Source organism: Carettochelys insculpta, chromosome 2 (genome assembly GCF_033958435.1).
Source record: "Carettochelys insculpta isolate YL-2023 chromosome 2, ASM3395843v1, whole genome shotgun sequence".
Classification (NCBI taxonomy): domain Eukaryota; kingdom Metazoa; phylum Chordata; order Testudines; family Carettochelyidae; genus Carettochelys; species Carettochelys insculpta.
Genome location: NC_134138.1, coordinates 132,628,687 through 132,652,197, shown reverse-complemented (window position 1 = coordinate 132,652,197; position 23,511 = coordinate 132,628,687). Strand labels below are relative to the sequence as shown.

General features: G+C 38.4%; 1 protein-coding gene across 5 annotated transcripts in view; it reads left to right on the top strand.

The window, feature by feature from the left end:
• Nucleotides 1-23,511, top strand: part of RELCH (RAB11 binding and LisH domain, coiled-coil and HEAT repeat containing) — a 125,072-nt gene that overhangs the window by 28,464 nt on the left and 73,097 nt on the right. For 3 of the 5 annotated variants that reach the window (XM_074987793.1, XM_074987788.1, XM_074987791.1), the window contains exons 3-10: nt 6,554-6,625; nt 6,732-6,787; nt 6,897-7,010; nt 10,675-10,875; nt 10,971-11,062; nt 13,044-13,349; nt 22,237-22,312; nt 22,595-22,690. In XM_074987793.1, the coding sequence (XP_074843894.1) occupies nt 6,554-6,625; nt 6,732-6,787; nt 6,897-7,010; nt 10,675-10,875; nt 10,971-11,062; nt 13,044-13,349; nt 22,237-22,312; nt 22,595-22,690 (1,013 nt within the window). Of the gene's footprint in view, nt 1-6,553; nt 6,626-6,731; nt 6,788-6,896; nt 7,011-10,674; nt 10,876-10,970; nt 11,063-13,043; nt 13,350-16,124; nt 16,187-22,236; nt 22,313-22,594; nt 22,691-23,511 lie in introns of those variants that run through there. The other 2 variants (XM_074987790.1, XM_074987792.1) reach the window with 2 other exon arrangements.

Genomic DNA, 23,511 nt, shown 5'->3' with positions numbered 1-23,511 from the left:
TGTATGTAGAAATCCAGACTTTCACTACGACTCTCAGGGGCAGTCCACATCGAGTTCTTCTTCTTTTGATGTTGGTCGGGGGGGGGTCAAGAGAGTCAGACTGTTCGTAGGTGTGTTGGAAGAATTCTTTTAAGACAGAGGCGGCAAAAGAAGGCTACAAGGTCACCACAGAATTGTATTAAGTTAGTGGAGGAAGTAGGGCAGAAGGAAAGACCCCTGCTAGGCTGAGTTGGTATCTGGAAAGGTTAACAATATTGTTAGTTGAGCTGTCGTTATTGTAGTTGTAGTATCCTGAGGTATGAAGTAATTTAGAAAATTTATTCTCTTTTCTTTTTAGTAGGAAGTGGAAGTGGTGTTATAAATTTCTTGTCTAGTACAAGTAAAGCCTCGTTCTGTGTGGTCTTGCGTGGATGCCTGATTGTTGATGAGAATTTCAAGTTCACAGAATTAATTTTTAATCATCTTTTGTTTATTGTAAGGATTTTGATCAAGTCGTTCCTCAGTTTCTTAGAGAGCGTGTTGCATAGGTGCTCACTGTAGTGTGTGTATTATGTTGATTGTAATGGGTTTTTCACAGTCAGTCCTTTGGATATAATGTGCATTTTCTTGCTTTTGGAGAGAAAGATGATGTCTGTCTGGATCTGGGCAAGTTTTTCCATATAGTTGGTGGATTTCCATTCCAAATTGCTAAATGTAGTGCCTTGCATGTTGAATAGTTTTGTTTTGATAGTATATAGACTAGCATGGCTTTCTCTCTGTTACTATTCCAAATGATAAACTTACTGACTACACAGAATGCAGGGTTTTTTGCTGCTTTGTAGATCCTACGATATTAGAGGGACAAAGTGGATGAGACAATATCTTTTATTGAACTATTTTCTGTTGGTGAAAGAAATGGGCTTTCTGGCTACAAGGTCATGCACAACATAAAATAGAAAATAAATTTATTTTCAATCTTACATAGTCATCTGTGTTGTTCCAACATAGGGGAGAATCGATTCTGGCATTGGACATTTATGTTTAAGATGTCCAGTGTCCCTTTAAACAAATAAAATCTGAGCTAAGTTGTTGCTCTAAAAGTATCTCTTAGTTGCCAAGGCAAGCTGTTTTTAAATATGCAAGATAAATTAGGATGTTTAAAACTGTAAACTGGTTTCAAAGGAGCACTTAACTGATTACCCATTTTAACTTAGGGCCTGCTGCTGGGCCTTGTGCCACGGCCATGAGGTGGTACTGCCTGGTCCACTGGCTCCTCTGCAGCTGGGGCTGCTTTGCAGCCAGAGTGTGCTGGCAATAGCCAATTAACCAGTAAGTCTCATGCTTGCCAGTGTGCTTTTTGGTGAACTGTTTACCATCCTGAAAATAAAACTTGACTAACTTAATCCTCTTCTCTTTTTTTTTTTTAATTGTTCTCTCTTTGTCTCTCGCCTTTTTTCCTCTTGTCTAAGAAGACCCTTTGATACCATAGTGCTCTTACGAGACTGAATTTCAGCCTTTTTGGAAGAAGTGAGACATAATCTAATATCAAGGCTCCTTTTGAGAATCATCCGAGCTCTTGGAATTAGCCGTCTTTTCATTCTGCTATCTTCCCTATTAAAGATTTCTCAAGACAACCCAAACCTTCTGGTTTTATTGTTGTGCCCCTTGAAAGCAGTATAAAACAGAGAGAGCCATTGCATTCTTCAGTAGCTAAAATAAACTGGTCACAATTTACCTGTCCAATCAGATTTGTGTCATGGCTAGTCACTACTAGAGCCAGTTTTACTATTGCAAAGAATTTGATATCGGCCTCTTTAAGGTGCGTCTGAGCAGTCACCTGCAAGTTGAGGCACTGAAAATAAGTTTTGGTTTTTTTTTAAATTTTGATCCTTGACCTTTACTCATGCATCTTCACTAATGCAGACTCCGTGCTTTTCTAATGCAACTGAAACAAATTGAGTTCTTCTTCCTTAAGGGAGGGTCTAGCCACTCCCAGTCTTTTGAACCAAATTTCTATTCAGGAAGTTTTGCCTTATTTGGAAGGTGAATAGAAACCATTGACTTTTAAGGCACAGAGAACTTCAGTGATGCCTTGTTGTAGGGAGATTAGTCACCTTCCAGACTCAAGCTTCTGAACCCTCACAGACATGTGAGGAAACAGCTTCTCCCCTTAAGACATGTCTCACATCAAACACTTAGAAGTATTTTGATTGCTTTTGATAAGCCCTCCCTCTAAGTTGCCTAAGCTGTTCCATCAAGCCTGACACTTAAAGCAGTCCAATGGTGTGAGTCCATTGGAGGTACTTATACATGCTGCTCTTAAATCAAGGTCAGCAGCCTTTGGCATGCAGCCTGCCCACAGATTACCCTGATGAGCCATGCACCGAAGGTTACAGACCCCTGCATTAGATCATAAGGGAATTTAATCCTCCTGACAATAAGGTACCAGTACCATCTAGTGCTTAGTATTTGCTAAGTTATCAGTCAGAGTTATGGTACTGTAATTTTTCTCTTAAGTAAAGTAAGAAATATCTCCCCACCTCCAATTAACAGTATATATTGATTTTGGTGCTTACTGTTGTGTGTGATAAGGAATGCTGTAACAAGACATGAAATGCAGCTGCTGCTGAAAAATGCTTAATTGGCTCATTCAAATAAAATGTTAATTCTGGATTATCTTTAAAGATTAATCAGTATTCTGGGATCACATGTTACAAATCATGCGCAGTAAGAAAAAGCAAATGCTGACAAATGTACACATTCTTCAAAACAAAATGAATTTAGGATGCTGAAAATTGAAGTTTTGTCAGCCTGATGGAAGTTAAAATAGCTATGTTACGCTAAGGATGCACTCTAGTTGTGGGTGTTTTTAGCAAAAGTCATGATCAATGAACAAATTCACAGCCAATAACCTGTCCATGATGTGTATTGTGTATCCCTAACTATAAAACTAGGGCCGGGGCAGCATGAGTACTCTTGGGAGTAGTGGGAGGCAGCGCGTGGCCCAGTACCCTTGCTGATACAGGGTGGAGGGGAGGATGGCAGGGCTAGCAGGCTTTTCAGAAGCAACCAGCATGTTCCTGTTTTTCCTCCAGGGAGGGAAGATGGTAGAGGAGTTCCTCTATGCACTGCCCCTGCCATGAGCTCTGTTTCCGCAGCTCCCACTGCAGGGACAGAGCTAATAGTGGGGGCAGCATGTGGAGGAGCCCCACTGGACTTCTGTCTCTATAGGAGCTTCAGGGCGGTGCTGGCCACTTCCAGGCAGCATTCCCCAACCCCAAAATAAGTGCTGCCTTGCACCCCAGCCAGTATGTTCTGTAAGCTGTGCTCTTTGACAGCCACCCAGGAGAGACTGCAATGCCTCCCAGCAAAGTGCCCACAGCTGCCTGCAACATGTTTTGCTGCTGGTGGTGCACATCTGCATATGCCTTGGTGCTCAAAACAAAATGTATTCCTCACAGAGGGAACATCAACTGTAACCTCCTGCTCCAGCCTTGAGCCCCCTCCCACACTCCAGCAAGCTAGCAGCCACCAGAATGGCTGGCCCAGAGGCTTGTCTGATCTGCTGAGACATTCCCAGAACCAGCCCTCAAATCTGTGACTTCAGTCACCTCCATGATAAATACAGCTTTAACAATAATAAATGAGGTCTGGGACTTAACAGCGCAAGTTATACTTTGTGCAGTATAGTGTGTTCATTTTGAAGTATTGTAGAGCTAATGCTCGTCAGATATTTGTCTTATTCAAATTCTTAAGCTGTTTAAATAGAAACATGCAGCAGAGTAACCAACTTTGGTAGGAACAAGCAGGTAAAGTCATAATGGTTGTTTTACTCCTTCAGGATCATTGCAATTGTTTACTCAAATTTTAATTCTTGCAGTCTGACATGGGTTTTTTGCCTTTCTGTGCCTTCAGTCATGTGTCTCTCATTTCTGCTTCAGTTTTCCTCAGTGGGATTCCTGAGTTTCTCCAGTTTGTTTTTTTTTACCAGTATTCTTTTACATTTGTATCATTCTGATGCAGGGCACTCCTGATCTGCAATTGTTCTGTATCATTCTTAATATTTTAAATGAAAAACTGTGAATACATGCTCATTTTAAGTGATTTTTACCTAAATTCAATCGGTATGTGATTTTCATGTTTTTCAAAATTGAATAAATCGCCACCTTACTATTTAAAACCTAACTGTAAACTTCTGATATTTGTATGCTAAAGGAAATATTAAATGATTATGTAAGAAGTGTAATTTTCAGTAAAAATCATTTTCTAACTTGGTTGCACAGAAATGTTTGCAGATCAGCATTGCTGACTACTAAAGAGATCTTTTACATACTTTCTCATCAACTCCTCAGTTGTGCTTTTGTACCGCTGGCATAAAATTCTGTGCATCGAGCAAGTTACTTTCATATCGTAAATGTGATGTACTGTAGTTACAACTTCAGTTTTATGGATAAATGCAAACTGAGTGAATATTTTTTTCCATGTACTCGTTTCATAACCAACAGGTTCTTTTTAATCAATGTCCAACAAGGAGCCTGAATTATTTGTACAGTTTTTTCAATAACTGAATAGTACATCTTACATACAAGAACCAGTTAAATAAGACACGGATTTCACACCATTGTTATCTAAAGTAGTCTGTCAGCATATTCCATTAAATAGTTCCAGGCAGTGGTTCCTCAAAAACTACATTGAGCTTATTCTTTCTTGGCAGTGTTAAAGCATCATTAGTTTCACATTAATATTCAAGTTAAAATAGTTGAGACAATATCAGCTGTCCGAAGTCATTTTAGATAATAAAGTAAGTATATAATATTGAATAGTATAGTACAGCTAAATTCTAAACTACTTCATTTTCTCTAGATAACTGAATATCTGATGTTTGCCTACATTTGGTAGTCAGACTAACATGCATACTACATACAGTACAGTCTTTTATATCGTGCAGCCCTGGACTGTCTTTGTTGTTTTTATTTTCACTATATTGCACCTATAGACAACATAACTAAAATTTGCTTATGGTTAAAATGCCAGTTATTTGAGAGTTCTGGATAACAGAATGCCAGATATGAAAGAGTTTACTGTACCTGGCTGTGTTGAATCAGTAAGGTGTCTGGACACTGATAACTGTCTGAATAGATTCCCTCAAAACTTTTGAATGTAAAGAACTTTGAAAAGGAACATTGTTAAAGTAAATCCTCTTACAAAGGTGCAAAGTATATTTTAAATTGGCAGTCACTGTATATCTAGCCTTGATTTTTTTGTTCTAACCTTTCAAGGTAGCAGCACTGTTCTTGCACTTAAATACAGTTTGAACCTCTTTAGTGTGGCACTCTTTTTTGGCAAAATCTGTGGTCTGGCATGATGTTAGCCGAATATCCACTTATCAGGGGTGTTGCCAAGTTTCCCGTGGTCCCATAAAATTTGTTTACAACCACCATTGCTGGCCCTGTGTTCTCTGTTTTTATTTACCTGTAATGTACCCCTAAATGTCTTCTATGAGCCAAGTAAGCAGAGGAAGTATTGGTAATGTTGCTGAACGTTGTTGACCTCCCGTTGTTGGGCAAATTATCTTGGTCAGCACCAGTCGGGTCCTGAGGGTGCTAGCCTAGAGAGATTCAGCCTGTACCAGTTTGAGCAAACTTTACGGGGACATTTGTTAGGATAATTCATAATAGAGATGTTGAACAGCTAAATCTCAATTTGGAACTTGTGCACAGTTTTAGAACTGTAGCAAAAATGTAGAGTATCAGAGGAAACATTATTTAGGAATAAGTGGGTGTACTTGAAGCTCTTTTGAGGAATCTGAAATACATATGTCTTCCTTTTAGCAATGCATAGCTAAATGTATTTGAAGCAAGTCAAATGCATATAGAGATGCTTCATTTAATCTTATTAAAGTGAAAAATCCAAGGCTACTATTAGAAAATAACTGAATTTGTAGAAGCTAACAAAAAACTTGATAAATATTACTTTACCTCATAGCAAAAATATAGTAGGATTCAAACATTGAGATTTTTGAATCCATGACATTCATGCAAAGTAACAAAATGGTGTGTAATTTATTATAAAACAACTTCAAAAAGTTTAAAAGGCCAATAATACCATAAATTTCAAAATTATTTTGGTTTTGCCACACATACCGCTTACACTAATTTTTTTTTAAGAAAAATCCTCTCCTTTTTGTTTTAGCCCAAAAAAATCACAGCATGTTGATTAACAGAATTTGGAGAGGGAAAAGGATAGAAGCATCAGAATATTTTCCTCAATTTAATGCAAGGTGAAGATACATAGTACAGTAATTTTACTAAAAACCTACAGCGATTCCTTGTCAGACAGCTTGAACTTCCATTTTGGTTAACTCTAGACCACTATGATGATGGAAAACTTTCACCAGTTTGCTTTCAAGCCAACTCTGCTGCATGTGTCCATAAGTTCCATAAAGACTGCATGCTTTATGTTTTAATACAAACTGTATATTTTTTTTACACCCATCCTTGCTTTTTATATTTTATTTTTGTTTCCCTTTCCTTGGTTGGATGCCTGTGTGTGTTTAATCCAAATCCCTGTCCAGTCCTGGAGTTTGAACTACGGAAAGCCAAGGAGACCATTCAGGCCCTCCGAGCCAACCTGACTCAGGCTGCAGGTGGTGTACATAAACCTTTTCTTTAGTCTTTCTACTTTGACAATGTAGAAGTAGCTGAGCTCTTTCCAGGTGAAACACAGTAAATTTTATGTTAATTTTTTTGCAGAAAGTGAAGTTCCTTTGCAGGAACGAAAAAATTATAAATCAAGTCCTGAAATTCAGGTAGGTGCTTGACAGAAATTGTTAACTTCAGTGCACATACAGCAATTTTATACCAATCACAAAGAAGGTGAGCATAATATTTAGTTTTCATTGTGTTCTTTTTTTCCAGGAGCCAATCAAACCTCTTGAGAAAAGAGCTCTAAACTTCCTAGTGAATGAATTTTTGTTAAAGAATAGTTACAAGCTTACTTCAATAACCTTTTCAGATGAAAGTGATGATCAGGTAAAGTTTGATTACTCTTTCTGATAAGTGTTTGCCTGTGCTTACTTTCAAATCTGGGTTGTTTTTTTTTTAATTTGTTTTTGAGGTCAGAGTAGTTGTTGAAATAATCTCTGATTCTGCAGACTGCACGCATGCACTAAACTATATGCACCTGAGTAATCCCGATGAAGTCAGCAGGACTATTAGCACACATAAAATTAAGCATGTTTATCAATACTTAGCTGATTAGAGCCATAAACTGAAAATTCAAGAGCACTCTGTAATGCATCAAAATAGGCTGGTTTTCAAAATCTGCAAATAAAGAGCTAAAGAACACACAAAAATGGATAGAATTGTATAAACTCATATCAACTAATCATCAGTATTCAGATTATCTTTTTACTGGCAATTAAGATTTTACTTCAGACTCCATCGGTACAATAAGTTTTCTAGTAATTACTTGCACAAGAAACAATGTGGTGGTTATTTTAGAGCCTTTTATAACTTGGTAATACATTTATTTTTGTTCTTTGATGCCACAAACATTACCTAGTTATAATTTGTAAATGCAAAACCACTTTATATTTTTCTTTCACACTGATATGCTCATTCAATGTACTCTTTCACAGTACAGCAGAAGCTTTATTATTCAGCATCCCTTGGGAGCTTGAGCGTGTGGTCAAATGTGTCAGATATTGGAGCGGGGACAGTGGCCCTGGCCCTGCTGCCGCTGCCAGCCAAGCAGAAAACAATCCCTGCCTTGTGGCAGCTGTCCCTGCTCCACTGACAACCACCAGCAGAGCTGATGCTGGTTAAGTGAGCATGATGGTTGTCTGAATTCCAGATAACCCAGATTTTACTGTATATCCAAGAATTCAGTTGTAATATTTTGAACGTATCTTCTCAATACCTTAAGTTGATCATAAAGTTTTTATTACCAATAATCATGTGTATTCTATTTAAAGCATATAGAGAGTCAAATGAGAAATTAATTTTTTAAGCAATTTGCCAGGCATTTGTCATCAGAAGTGAGTACATGGAGTTAAATAGCCTACTAAGGGTAACTATTCTAAGTTTGTATAGTGATTCCCTCACTTTAGTGTCTTTAGAAAAGTTTGATTATCCACATATTTCTGGGTTAATGTAAACAGACACTGAGACGTCAAACTAATGTGCAGAGTTTGGCTCTTGTACTTACTTAATTCTTCCCATGTCACCATTGGTGTTATGACCCGTAATTGAAGTTTTGCCAGTAAGGGGGGGAAATATCAATCTCATTTTACATGCAATGGAATAAATACCAAAAAAAAAAATGTATTTGGCTTTCTACCTAAAATAGCTAGAAACAGATGCTGCAAATTAGTACAAGAAACAGCGTGAATTCTCTTTAGTTACTGGCAGTACATATATTTGATAAACTATTCAAAACCCTCAACTAAACTTCCTGTGAAGTGTGTGAATAGAAATCCAGATGATTCCCGCCCACCCCCCATATATTTAAGTGATGTAAAGCAAGCAAGCAAACCTTCCCTGGCTTAAAATACTGCACTGCAGTTTTTAGAAATGTTGACTATCTTTTTTTCTCAAAATATGTGATATAAACTCTTGGAGTTTACAGTTCATTTTTAAGGTTCAATAAAAATTAAATAAGGAATGGAAATAACTAGTAACTATTATTGAATGATATTTTGTAAATCTGTATAATGGTTAACAAAATACACGTTTTTATGGCAAAATTTAATGTTACCACTATTATACAAATGTTTTTATGTGGTTGAAATAGTATGCAACAGAGCTATCTGCTTATCTCTCTCTAAAATAATTTTTGAAGCCCTCCATTAAGTGTGGTGTCCTTAACATGCACTTCTGTTGTTCAGATTGACTCCGTTAAAATCAAATTGGGTTTCACATATGTGTCACACTATGTACCAAATGTGTTCATTTTCGGGGGCGGAGGGTGGTAATTAGTGATTAGCCCTGCAAACTCAGTCAATTCTCTGAGATGCTCTGATTCTCATGCATAATCTGAAGTCAGAGAACTTATGTGGGTGAAATTCCACCCTCAAAGACAGAGAATGGAAGAAAAAAATCCTACATGTCTCATATAAAACAAGAAGTGTGCTCATGAAGAACAGTGGGGAAAGAATTGTACAAAAATGTCAGCATTTATTACCTGTGGTGATGCTCTTTAAGCATACCCCCTGGACAGACAGACACACACAACTTCTACTCTGGTTAGCACCTTAAAGTAGCAATGTGGCTATGGTGTCGTAGATGGCAACTTAAGCTTGTTACATGCATCCATATGCAGAGTTGTACATACTTGTGTTTGGCTGGTTAACTCTAGATGTCATGGGAACAGCCACACTGCAGTTTGTGGCACCTGCCCAAGCAGAGCTATTGCATGCCCATCTCCCTGCCCTAGGAAGCATGCTCCCAGCTTCTGAGTGGACAAACACCAGGTGACACCCCACTTGGTTAATGAAATGTGTGTTTACTATCTTTAAACGTTTTTCTATTTTCTTACGTTGGGTATTTTGAACACCTACCTAACATAAGGTAGATAGAAGTAATGTAGAATAGTCAAACAAGAAAATGGACAATGTTGGGTGAGGGTCTGAAAAAAATAAAATGGTCCCCATGTTTTCAAATGTATACAGTTACTGTGATGTAGTAACCAACAGGGTGGCGTGTAATGGAAGCTGGAGGGGAGGCTAAGTCTCTCCAAACTTTTCACCGATGGTGTGGCAGCGATGTAGTTCAGGCCTTGAAATAATCTCCTTTTCCTGCCATGGTGCCCGGAGGCTGGAGCAGCGCTCATTCCCCACAGCAATTCTGGGCCCACAGAATTTTCTCGTCTTGGCACCTCACTAAGAGAGGGAAAGGAGTGAGCAGGGAACAGGTCATGTCAGATGATGGGAGAGTCAGTGAGCAGAGATGGAATGGGCTTGAAGCACCAGCCAGTGCTGAGAGCTTGACTCATCTGAGGTTATAGGAGTCTGAGAGCAAGCAGGGGCAAGGACTCAGCTGGAAGAGGTAAGGTAGGGAGCTAGTCTCCCCAAGGGGAAGCCTCGCCTGCCAACTGTGATACCCAGTAGTGAATTTGAGTATGCACATAAATAACCAGTTAAGTAAAGTATTTGTGCACACAGTTTTTGTGACTTAGCATTTTTGAAAATTTAGGCCTGTGTATTATATAGGAAGATAATTGCAATGGAATCCATATATATGTATGAAGTAAAACTTTGACATGCACCCCACTCCCCCAAACAAGCTGTATCAGTTGTACATACCCTTCTACTAGCTCCTTGCTTTATCCTAAAAAATTGCCTGGCCAGAGTACCTGATTAAGGTGTACTTTACTTATGAAAGTAGCAACTGCAGATTTCATGAAATGTTTATTTTAGAATTCTTTTTAATGCAGAGGTTAGACTTTTTTTTTTTTTTGGTGGGCGGGGAGGAGAGGTAGTGATACTTCTTCCCTGGAGCAGAAACTTTGACTTTTGCTATTTTTCCTTTCAGTTGGGTATAAGCAGCTCGCATTGCATTCTCCAAATTACCTTAACGTTTTGCTATAAGTGTCTTGTTCTTACGCCGGAGTATACATTATAATGAAGTGAACAGAAATTCAAGAAGAAAAAGGAATGTACCATGGACTTCTGACTCTGCTTTTAATCTTTTCCAGGATTTTGAATTGTGGGATGATGTAGGATTGAACATTCCAAAGCCTCCAGACTTGTTACAACTCTATCGTGACTTTGGCAACCATCAAGTAACTGCAAGAGATGTTGTAGATGTAGCAGTTGGCGTGGAAGAGGATGAGTTAGAGGTTACCACTCCTACACTAGGAACTGTTCCCATATTTGGAGCACCACAGTCAATAGAAGTAAGATCATAGTTAAGAAACTTACACAGGTGTGTTATATGCTGACATAAGTGGAGTTTGCTAAATTGTTTTTATTATTTTCATCTTGCATTTAGCAACGCTTAATGGTGCAAAAATTAGAAGATCAAATTGACACATTAAACAATGACAAATGGTCTTTGATGGAACAAATTCGGAGACTTGAGAGGTATGTAGTTTTGATATTGCAGCATTTTACATATAAATATGTAAAATATTCAGAACAAAAACAAAAAAATCTCACTAGTTGTTCATAAGGGTTGTCTCTAGAACTGACAGAATCTTACCTTTTTAATATACATAATTACATGAGAACCAATAGAATATTTTCATCTCTGAAGATTTTAAGGGCTCCTGTTGCATAATAATTTGTTTATATCTTGCATTTATCTGTCAAAGAAAATTAAGAGGACACAGACAATTTAAATATAGATGGCTAAGGAATCTTTTATTTAAATATGTGTAAACAATAGAAGTAAAATGAACATAAGTACTTTTTGTTTTTCATTGTGCTTGCATTTCTCTCTGCTTGGAAAATGAAATTCTGTAGGATTCTGTTTCAGTCCTGTCATCAATTTATTTTGATTCCTAAGTGTGCAATATTTGAGTTACAAACACTGCTGGGAGATGTTCATTTTAACAGTTTTCTCCTTTTGAAATTAAAGAAAAAGTCTTACACCAGCTTTTTAAGTAGCCTTACGTTAGAAAATAACACTTCAGAGTGTGGGGGTGTGTGTGTGTGTAATGTAAAAGTCTCTGAATCATTTTGTCAGTGTGTATAGTTACCATTTCAGAGGAGGTGAAACTACATTAAATAGTGAGCTCTGAAAATTGTGCCATACAGACTTGCACTTCTTGATACTTTGAATTCTTTTGAGCTCAGCCCAAAATGTACAAAGCTGAGTCTTTATGCCCTTTCATCTTTAAGGTATTTCTGGCCACACCACTTCATGTGCTTTTCAAAAAGGATTACACCAATGCTGCAAAAAAAACCCACACAAGTCCAACAAGTCTCAGAGCCAAGTCAGCTGACCCAGGCTTGTGGTTCAGGACTCTAAACAGCAGTGTAGACATACCCATTCAGGTTGGACCTGTAGCTCTGAGACATGTTCCCCCCCACCCCCTCCCCACCAGGCGGGATGCATTTCTCAGTGCAGAGACTGTTGCTTGGACTGCTATTTTTAGCCCTGTGCCGCAGCCCTGAGTCAGTTTATCTAGGCTCTGAAACATGGGTGGTTTGTTTCTGTGGTGTGTTCTCTGTGGAAGGAGCATAGCAGTCCAGAGTGCTCATCAACACTTCCCATGTTATCTGAGACTAGAAGACTTACCAGCATTGCTTTGGTCCTTAACACAGATCATTTGTTTTTCTTCATTTAAATCATTGTTTTGGGGTGGGGGCTGCACCTGAGGAGGGGTTCAGTATGCAGGCAGCCGCAGGGAGAGAGGATTACCCCAGCCCTCTCTCAGGGCTTCGAAGTTGCCACGAGGGGGATTTGCTTAATGAAGTGCACCGCAGCACTTCATTAATAAACTCCCAACACCCTACTTACCATGCTCCCTTCAAAGTAGAGAGCTACAGTGTAAACAAGCCCTCAGTGTAGCAGCTTGGAGACAGGTGAGAAGCACCTGTCATGGCCATTGCAGCTGCATTCAGCAAGCCGGAGTGGGGTGCATCTCCCTGAGCTCGGGGACAGACAGACAGACACGGATGCACAGTCAGACAGACTCTGAAATACGTAGTAGATAGCTGTTCCCTTGTCCACGCCTGCCTCCTGCTGCCTACCTGCTGTGGTCACTACAAAGTATAACTGTCCTTGCTAACAGACTCTCACTTTCCATGTTATGAGAAACCATTGCATTCCAGGCACGTGCCATTGTCCTGGCGTAACAAAACCCTTACCTTGCTTTATGTTACAAGAGGAAGCTGCATTGCAAATTTGGTTGTTCTAGCTCGTACTGTTTAGGAGGCTTTCTTGAACAAACAGAAGGGACAGACAGACATTCTTGCAGATAAACTCAAGTATATATTAGATGATATATGACTGAAGCTGTAACAAAAGAAGTGATGTCACATGCTTCATATTTTAATTGCCTGACTCAGATCTGCTTTTGAAAAGCTATAATGTAACATTCGTTTTTCTTCTTTTTAGTGAAATAGACTTCCTCAAGAGTGAAAACTTTGCGGTTCCAGCGGCTTGTGAATTAGTCCTCTCCTCTTTAGACCAAGTGCCCCTCTCAGTTCCAGAGGACAATGGACGTTACTTAGATATCAGGAGTTCAGACAATGACAGTAAAAATGGAAAAACTGAGGAAAGAAGCCTTTCCATATCAGCCGAAGCAGATTTATGTACTCCTAAAGATGATACACTAAATTCTCTCCATGGTAAAGTGAGAGAAAAATTGCCCTCAAGTGCTTCATCAAATAAAGCAGCTATACACTTTGATAAGCCTAATAGGTTAGTGATAAAAGTTTTAAACAGCAATGCTTTTATTTTCATAGGTTTTATTTTAACAGTAGGGAGATTTTTCTAAAAGCATAGTGCTACAGAGTTCTTCTTGTTTTGTTTTGGTTTTGGCCTCCTAATTTCCTGTTGTTCCTTTCATTTAAGGTTAAGAGATGACTTTTACAAATTTTTCTAATTTTTTTTGGTGTGTATTTTGTAAAGGGTGTGAGTTCATTGAGTTTGTTTGGTAAACACATTTTCAATTTTAAAACTGAATAATTTTTTCCTTTCTCTCCACTCTAAAGTTCAGAATTGTAGGGAGAAAATATGGCTATAGAGGCAAGGAATGGGGGAAGGAGATGTTGATATTTTGTTCCTGTGTTTCTTCTCTTCATTCAATAATTCTGCTTCTCCTCCAAGGAGTTTGGTATTTAGGCATGGTTTTAAACAAGCGTGTACCAGTATAACTAAAGATGTTAACTACATGATTACAGTTGAAATATGAGAAATCTATGGAATTTATTGTCTTATCCTTTTTGGAAGGATGTCCCTAAAAGTCTGATAACATTCAGTTGTTGGAGACTGAGAATTGTCATCACTAGAAAGGTATTAAAATGCAACCTTAAAACACTGTTAACTTAAATGAGATTAAATAAGACTGCATTCAGCATGTCCACAGATATAGTGTCATCTGGTGATGGTTAAATTCTGCTTATTCATGACAATCTAATATTAAATAAGGATATTGATATACTATGCATCATAGCAATGTGGTGGGATGATGATGATGATCAATGAAATACTTCAATAATGGGATATAGAATATGTGTGAATCACAAGAGTCAGTTATTCTGGTCAGAGACTGGCTCTCTGTGTGAAGAAAGGATAGTCAAATAGTCTACAAATCTTCAGTGAGTCAAACAGTACCACAGAATCTCTATGGATAGAAATTCCATTCTTGAATAAAAGCATAGGAGTGTGGATATACTGCTGACCACCTCACCAGGGTGAGGAAGGTGTTTATGAAATGTTAATGGACATTTAGAGCAGCTACAGAAACAAAAAACTTGGTGGTAGTAGTTGAAATTCCCATACTTATGCCCATATTCACAGGGTACATCATCTCAGGGTGGGTTGCAGAAATAAAATTTCTAATGACTGCTTCTGGGAGTAGCTAGTTCTGAAAACCGGAAGGTGAGAGGCAAATCTTGATTTTAATCCGAAGTGGAGCACAGGATCTGGTCTATGACAAAGATAACGGAACTACTCATTAATAACAAACATTTAATTTCTGAAAGGGGAACTATGCAACAATAAGGAGGCTAGTTAAATGGAAAAGAAACAGTCTGAAGAGTGAAATGCCCACAGACTGCATGGGAACTTTTTAAAGAGGCTGAAGCTAAGTGTATACTCAAACTTAAAAGAGAGAGAACCAGGAAACTAGCCTTGGAAAACAGCAGAGTAGAAGAGGCTGTTTGAAGCAAGAAGGCACCCTTTTAAAAACTGGAAGTCAAATCCTAGTGAGGAAAATTTGGAAAGAGCATGAAGTTCAGCCAGTTAAGTGTAAAACTATAATTTGGCGGGGCAGAATGGAATTAGAAGAATAATTAGCAAAAACCGCAATAACTAATCACACCAAAAAAATCTGCAAGTATTTCAGAATCAGGAAGTCTGCCACATGTTCAGTTTGGCAAGGCCAAGTCCTTGCATAGAAGTTAAATGCATTCTTTGCATTGGTTTTCATCACAGAGGATGTAGAGGAAATTGCTGTACTTTATCCTTCTTTAATTTACATCTGAGGAGCTATGCCAACTTGAGGTGTTTATGAAGGAGGTTTTGGAACAAATAGATTAATTAAATAGTAAGCCTCCAGAACCAGATGGTATTTGCCCAAGAGTTCTAAAGGAATTTAACTACAAAATTGCAAGGCTATTGACTGTGGTGTATAACCTCTCTCTTAAATCAGCCTCTGTACCAAGTGACAGAGGGCAGGTAATGGAATGCCAATTTTAAAAAAAAAAAAAAAAAAAAAAAAAAAGTCTCCAGGGACAACTTTCCTGAGTTAATCCTAGTTTTTGTGTGACCATGACCTTAAATATTTGTCCTGAGTCCTCTAAGAAGAAGCATCACACTGTCACCTACCTACAAATATTTTTGATAAGTGTAGTGATGGTGAGAAAGACAGTGAAATATGCATACAACAAATAAGAATATTATAATCCAAAAGTGTTTAGAAAAGGTGTTTGTAGTACCACTAGAGTTACTGTTCTCATACCAATACAGCTGTCTGAATAAGATAACCTTATGTACAGTAAGGTCCCCACATTTGCGAACTTAATGGTCGCGAATTCAATTATTTGCAAGTGGCTGCTTGAGGCCACCAATTCCCCGGGGCTCTGGAGCCAGGAGCACCAGCAGCCGCTGCTTCCCTGGGGCCGAGAGCGCCCCTCACCCCCATATTCATGAAAATCAACATTCTCAAGGGTTCTGAACACAGAACCGTCGTAAAAGTTGAGATCCTACTGTATTATTTCATCTCTTCCCCCTTTCTAAGGGGACCACTATCCAACAACCTACTGTTTGTTTTCTGAGCTTTCCAGCTGTTCTAGTAGTGAACATTGTAGCTGTGTTATTCTTTTGGAATTAGTTTTCATGTAAGAGATTGTAATGTGTATTCCTTTTCAGTTATGTGCTTCACAACGTAACAGATCAGTGACCTCTCTTATTTCTATTCCTTTTTTAAAGTTAGTTTTAAATGTACCATTTGTTTCTGTATTTTGTTAAGGTGGTCAAAGTTTTCCAGTCAAAACATTTTCATGCTGAAAAATGTTGAAAACATTTTTTTCAAGGTAAAATGCTTTCATTTATGTGTGTCTATTTTAATGGAAAATTTCAAAACAGATATTTTCTTTTGGAAAAGCAAAACTTATGGGGTCTGGCTTTTTTTCCTCCCCCTTGTTTTCCCTCTTGCACAGGATACAACAGAGATGTTCTAGGATTTTCCCTCTTTCTGTGAGTGAGTATGTGTGGGAGGTTCTTCTCCCAAAAACTTCCTTAACTGTTGAGGAGTTTCTAGTGACAGGGAAAAATAAAAATGTAGCTTTCCCATTCTAACTTCTCAAAAGCTGCCAACATTCTGAAGAGTTGGAGTGAAAATAGGAAAGAAATGCAAATGCAGATATGCTGAACATTCTTTTATTGCCAAAAATTGAAGCAAAAAAGAGCAAGATTGTTATATTCAATACTTACCTTTTTCTTCCAAACAACCAATTTGTTGTAAATCCTGCAAAATCACAATTTTTGCCGAATTTCTTCATATTTTGAGTAGCCTCTAGTATTTTCTTGAATATCCAATATATTCATTCTTCAAAATGTAAGACTAATAAATTGCTCTAACTTTCTATGAAGAATGATCTTAACTTGGAGAAATTAAAATGCCTTTCACCATTAAGTTTTAGGTAGATACTCAAGATTTTAAATAAAATTTTGAATGTGGTTTTAAACTCAAAATGCACTTTTGTGCATCCAATGGAAGACTTGATCCTGAAGGCATCCCCCCCCCCCCCCCGCCCCCAGGCAAAGGAATAAGAGTAAATCACTAGCAGTCGTAAGTTTAACAAATTTTAAAACTAAAAACTAGAATACTTGCTCCTACTTTAGAAGAACTTAGTGGCCTTGGTCTGACATTTTTTCAAATTGAATAAATACAAGTGGATAGTAATGGTTTTTTGAGTTCTGATTTAGGCTTTGATTCGGAAGAACTTTTGTCAGGCAGAGTTGTGAATCTACATAGAGCCCTTTTGACTTCAATGGTCTGCCTGTTGCAGGAACGGGGCCTGAATTTATGCTTTGGTTTTGTAATCAATAGAACAATTTATATTCCTGAATAATATGTAATCCTCCCTAAGGAAAAGCAGTATCACTAATTTTAAAATGCAGTCATCCCTCATTCAACGAATACTTCATTTACAAGTACTCGCTTAAATGAGGGACACGCTTACCTATCTTGGTTCACTCTACAAGTGAACTTCCCCCGCTCATATGAGTCTTACCCCTTTCCCCGCAGCTCCAATCCCACAGTATGACACACACACCTCACGGTCAGCCTGACACCTCACTGCTGCCTGCACTCCCTGCAGCTGCAAACCATGGCAGCCTGATGCCCCTGTGGGTCCCATGGCCAGACCCCACCCCCCGCCTGACACCTCCCCTGCAGCCCTAACCCGCTGCAGCCAGACCCCTTTACCATCCCCCCGGCCTGAAACACTCCCCACCATCTGGACGCCTCACAGCCCTGCAGCCCAACACCCCTGCCGGCCCCGTGGCCAGACCCTGCTGCTGCCTCTTACCCCCACCCCCGCGGCCAGACCCCTACCTGCTGCCACCGGTACCCCCTGTGCAGCCAGACCCCTACCTGCTGCCACCGGTACCCCCTGTGCAGCCAGACCCCTACCTGCTGCCACCGGTACCCCCTGTGCAGCCAGACTCCCCCCACGACTAGACCACTCCGCGTCCACCTGTACCCCCCATGTCCCTGCAGCCAGACCCTCCCGCAGCTGCCTGTAACCCCCGTGGCCAGACCTCCCTACAACCTGACTCCTCCCCACAACTTGACCCCCGCTGGCCCCGTGGCCCCAAACCACAGCAGGCCAACCCCCTGCCCCACCAGCCCCAAACCCTGGCAGCCTGAACCCCCCCCCCCCCAACCCACCACCAGATTTTAACCCTCCCTCCGCTCACAGCCTCAAACTACCCCCAGCCTTTATCTCTTCCCATCCCCCTCTTCCAATCCAAGGTTCACTCACCTTTCGAAAGCAGTGTCACCTACTGCCACTCCTTCCACGAGTTAGGAGCCCTAGGAACTAATCAGAGACTTTTACATGTAATTTAATAGGAATTTAGTGTCCTTCTTACACGTTTCTGCCTACTAGCAGAAAGTTGAGAACCAATTGCTCTTGTAATGCAAGGGATGAGTGTAAAGTTGAGAGGCAATTTCAGCCGAGTATCATTCAGGCTTCCTCTCACTCACTCACACACAGAAACGTGGTAGCTTGAAATCCTGTTACTTAGTAACTTATTTTTTTATGTAAGGAAGTTAATCATTGCCTACTGTTAATGGAATAGTTTTGTTTTCAGTAGACTGCTGTTCAGTGTTCTGGGTATTCTGTCATATGTTGGTGGCTGGATCTGTTCTAACAGTTAGTCTAAATTAGCCTGAAAACTGCTTTGTTAGGAGGTGTGAGATTGAAAGAATGATCAGGAGACTAGTATCTGATTCTTTCACTGCCACTGTGTTGAAATTGCTAACTGTATTGCTCTCAAGAGGAATTCAGTTGCTAATTGCAAACATCTGTAATTTGTTGAAGCCCAGTACCCCAGTTGAGAGAGAGACCTGAGACAAAGCTAAGATAGTGAGACATTTAAATATTGAGCAAATCCAGTTACACCATCACATAATCAATCGAGTGCTGAATGTATGTATAGCAACTGTCTTGCTGTTAAACTGGCAATACTGTGTCAGTAAAATCTCGTATGAGCTTGGAATCCAGGGAAAGATATGTCCCTAGCTGTACATACACCCAGCCCATATATTCATACTTCTAGACTTTCTCCTTAAGTCAGGTGGGCTCATTACAAAACATGTTCGTACAGATGGGGGATGTCTACTCCTACTTGACTGCTAGTGATTGTATGATTATGTACAAATAGGACTTCTTCAAAGCCTGGTTGAAACAACATGGAAAAAAATCCTAAAATTCCTTAATACAGCTTGAGTACATATGCTGTGACTGTGCATGTCTTGCCCAGATGGGAAGATGAAGAGAGCCTGCTCTGGATCACTGTAGTTGGCAAAAAGCCATTTAGAACCTGCAGAGTAGCTGGAGAAATGCCTTTATAACAGATTGTGTTAGAGAGCTGGACCATGATTTGAGTTGAATGCATCATAGATATTTACCTGATGATGCTTAGTGTTCAGCAGTTAGAAATAAACCTCAGAAGTCCGGGATACTTGCATCCTTTGATCCAGATAAGCTTGCCCTTGCAGTAAGTAAGCCACTTACTGTGTTTGGTTTTTTTAGTTATGTATTTACTTTTTGTTCTTCGTTAGTGTCATATTAGTTTTGAAAATACATGTTGAGTACTTGTGTTTATCAGCCTTCAGATATTTTAACTCTTTGTACATGCGAGGACAGAGCCAAGCATATCAAAGCCTTCAAGGATTTTACCAGATGTATTAAAGCAAGTTCAGTTGTGACAGAATAGATGCTCTTTGACAAGAGCTTGCTTTCTTAGTGCTGTTTATCAGGCTATTAGGAAATTTAGTGACAACTTGTCATAATTACTTGTAACTATCTGGGAAATATGGGGATAGAGTATTCATCTTGAGATTTAAAAACATATCAAGGACACTTTCGGAAATATCTAAAACAACATACTTAGGATATGATGCTTGAGGGAAAATACTTACAAACATTGAACAACAAGGCTTTAAAATCTCTGTACCTGAAAATGCCTTCATGTCCACAGAATAAGGACAAATAAATAGTTTAGTTAAATCAAGGTAATCACTTCACACTTCCTGCCTTGTAGATTTTGTTTTACTTAATCTTTTTAATATTATGTGAAACTTACCCTTTTTGAAATGTAATTGCCAATGTGTTGTGGTTATCTAAATGTGTTTTCTTCTCTGTAGTGCTCTAAGCAAGGGATGGCTGTTAATCCTTACCTTGTATCAAGTATACTGATACTGTGTAATTAACCAATCTGTGTAATACAGGTTGTTCAAAATGATGAAGGCAATCCAAGGACACGTCTACTGTCCCTGGACTTCAGGAAAATAAGTACATGCCATATCAGAAAATATCAAAGATGATGAATCAACAGGAGCACTTTATAATTATAAAGCTTGACTTTTTGGATTAGTGATTTCCAAAAAGGGTGTCTTCATAATTTTTCTTGCAGTCCTAATGGACGGTGATGTCAGCCATTTTCTTGATGATACTCTGATCAGAAATACTTCAGATAACCAAGTCAAGTCTAGGAAGTCCCCATGTTTTTTAGTTTCATAGATTGGTAATGCCAAACAATGCTAAAAAAGGGTCAGTTATAAGGCACCAGTTTTATTCATTTGTTGGCCACGACAACCATGACTTTTAGACCTAGATCTGTTATCAAAATCTCATTCTCTCAGTTGTTTAATGATAAATTTCCTGACCAAAAGTTTGTCTACATCCTGTTCCCATTGGATATCCCCTTTGATTGGCTGACTAAAACAAATAAATTACTGGGAAAAAAAGAAAGAAAGCTCTTCCAGAATCAAGAAAAACTGTAATAAATGAACTTTTGCCTGGATAGGTATAAGATTTTTACAGATCATCAGGATAAGTCTCTCTTAAGCAAACTTGGAAAGTACAAACTTCAGGAAGATCGGGAGTGATAGCAGTAAGTGGGGGAGTTGTTTTGGGGTTTTGTTTGTTTTTTGTTTTGTTTTGTTTTGCATCATTCTCCTGACAGAAAATCTTGTAAAGCAGCTTCTCTGAACCAGCCACAATACACACAACCAAGTATACGTAGACATTCTCTGTGCTTTGGAAGATACCTTCCAAATGGAATTATTTAATTTATACAAGAGTGGCTTTCTAAATTTGGGAATTTACCCATTAGTTAGTTGTCCTAAGAAAAGGCAATCCTCTGAACCAATTAAAAAATGGATGGTAGATGTAATTTGAGACATGGCTCCAGCTGGCATATAGGGTGAGGGGATAGATTAGGGTCTAGAAAACATAAGACTGTGTTTTTGTTGGTTCTAGCCTGCTGAAAAGAGCTTAGGTAGGCATTTAATTTGCCAAAATCTTACATTTGAGTTATGCAAAACAAGTTGAAGTTTGGCTGTAAGTCATCAGTACTCTGTCAGATAACCACTAAACCCCAGAAGTCTATAGACTTCCCGCAAATCTTGGTGGCAGCTTACTCCTGTGATCATACTTGTCTGATATACAAGTTACATCTGCAGTATATTAGGCTGAAAACAGTAGCACTGTAGTGTGACAGGTATCCTTAGCCTTTTAGTACAGAAATATGTCTATATTAGAGGAGCCTTTCCTTTCAGGAGTATCACATACTGTTGATTTCAGGAGTATTGGACAAATATGTGCCTAATAAATGTATGTTTACCTGGTTTATGTTCTCTGAAATTGGTATCTCTGTTTCACACAGGATAAAATATTTCCTTTGTTAGTTTGTCGTGTATCATGCTCTAGGTGAAGCTCTTCATCTTATGTTCTCCCTTTTAGAAGTTGCTTTTAACAAGCAATTAGTAGGAAATATACTGGGAATTTCTTCCTGGGTTGTCCAGATTGCTGGAGCTTGTTGCCAAGGGATGTAATTGACTTCTCTGTTGCCGTTATTTGTACAGTAAGATAGAAAATATCTCCGTGGCTTGTTGGATGGTGATATGTACAAGAAAATAAATTGTGGCAGAAATAGTTCTTTTCTCTTGTCATTTGGCAGTTTGCAAAGTTTGTATTTTTTTTCTATTGCTACTGGAGCTAACACAGCTTTATTTTCCTCATTCTTTGAATCCTATTTTTGTCTGTGCAAGGATGTAATTCTCTGTCTTTAAGAATGTGAGCCCAGTGGGACTAATTTGTGAATTAGAAAGATTACATTTTAAGTTTTGGTCCAAAATGGAAGTTTAAACAAAACTAAGGGTTTGCTGTTTTTTTTTTTTTAAGGTTAAGATCAAATAAGACATTAAACAAGTTAAAGTTGTCCATATGCAGCATAGAAAACATGTTTTTCACATGTCATTATATGTGACTAAAACTGAATGAGTAAATAGCATTCCATCAATTTAAACTCTTTCTTATTAATTTTTTTTCCAATAAAATTATTTCAGGAAGTTGTCACCAGCTTTCCATCAAGCACTACTATCTTTCTGTCGGATGTCAGCAGAGAGTCGTTTGGGATCAGAGGTATATTTCACTTAGCATAAACAGCATGCCTTTTTTAATCTTACTGACTTCCATTAACCAAGCAATAGCTCTAGTTTTTAAGACTTCACATACATATAGGTTTCCTAATAATTCTTTGCACAAGAATTCAGAAACAATGGATTGATTTGGTGAGATTTAAATGGTAGATTCTAAATTTTGAGGCGTACTTCTTGGAAAGTTTAGTCTCTGAAAAATATTTTAATAAATTGCAAAGGTTGCATTTCAGTCCCAGCGTGTCAAAAAAAAAAATTGAATTTTCAGGTATCTCGGATTGCAGACAGTGAAAAAAGTGTCATGTTAATGCTGGGACGTTGCCTGCCACACATTGTTCCTAATGTGCTGCTCGCGAAACGAGAGGTGAGGAGAATCCAACAGCAATTTCTGTACTTTATTTTTTTTCTTTTTTTCCTCCCACCATGTTGCCTTTTTGTTTGAAGTTTGTGGTTTTATTTTTCGGAAGTCTGTTACTTGCAATCATATTCTTACTTTTTGCATGCATCTCTGCTCCTAGAGAATGGTTTTACACCTCTGTCAGGTGAGTTCAGTAAGACTGCATGCTGTATCATATTTCTGTATGTGCTTAAATACCCATTAGCTTTCTGCAAGGCTTAAGTGTTACTGTAGGTCCTTCTATTTGACTTATTATGATGTTTTATATTATATTGGCCCATTATAATGAGTATTGTTTTTAACAGAGTGGGGATTCAAGTCAATCGATATTCCAAAAAGAGATTACTTTGTCAAAAATTAGCAAAGATCAATTCAAATTCATTTAGAATAATAAATACTTACATAGTAATGAGCATTTTAAATTTATTATTCAGTGATATAACTTTGTGTGGAAGAAAAGTAAGTCAGTCCTAAGAATAGAGTTTTTTCAAAATAGACTGCCTACTAAACTAATCTTTCCTACATTATTTATTTTAATTTGTAATAATAGTTTAAAATTAAATGAAGATGTCCTATTAATCTTGACTATAAATGTATTTGGGGATTCTGCATAATCATGGATACTGTGATACTCAAATATAGTAAAGATAAACTGCAGATGCTTGATTTTTAATGCTTGGATGTAGGGTTTGGTCTTCTCTAAAATATGAGGGAAAATATTCACTGTACCAAGAATGATTTTCAGTTTTAGCCCTTTTCAATGGGACCTACAGTATGGTAGGTTTTCT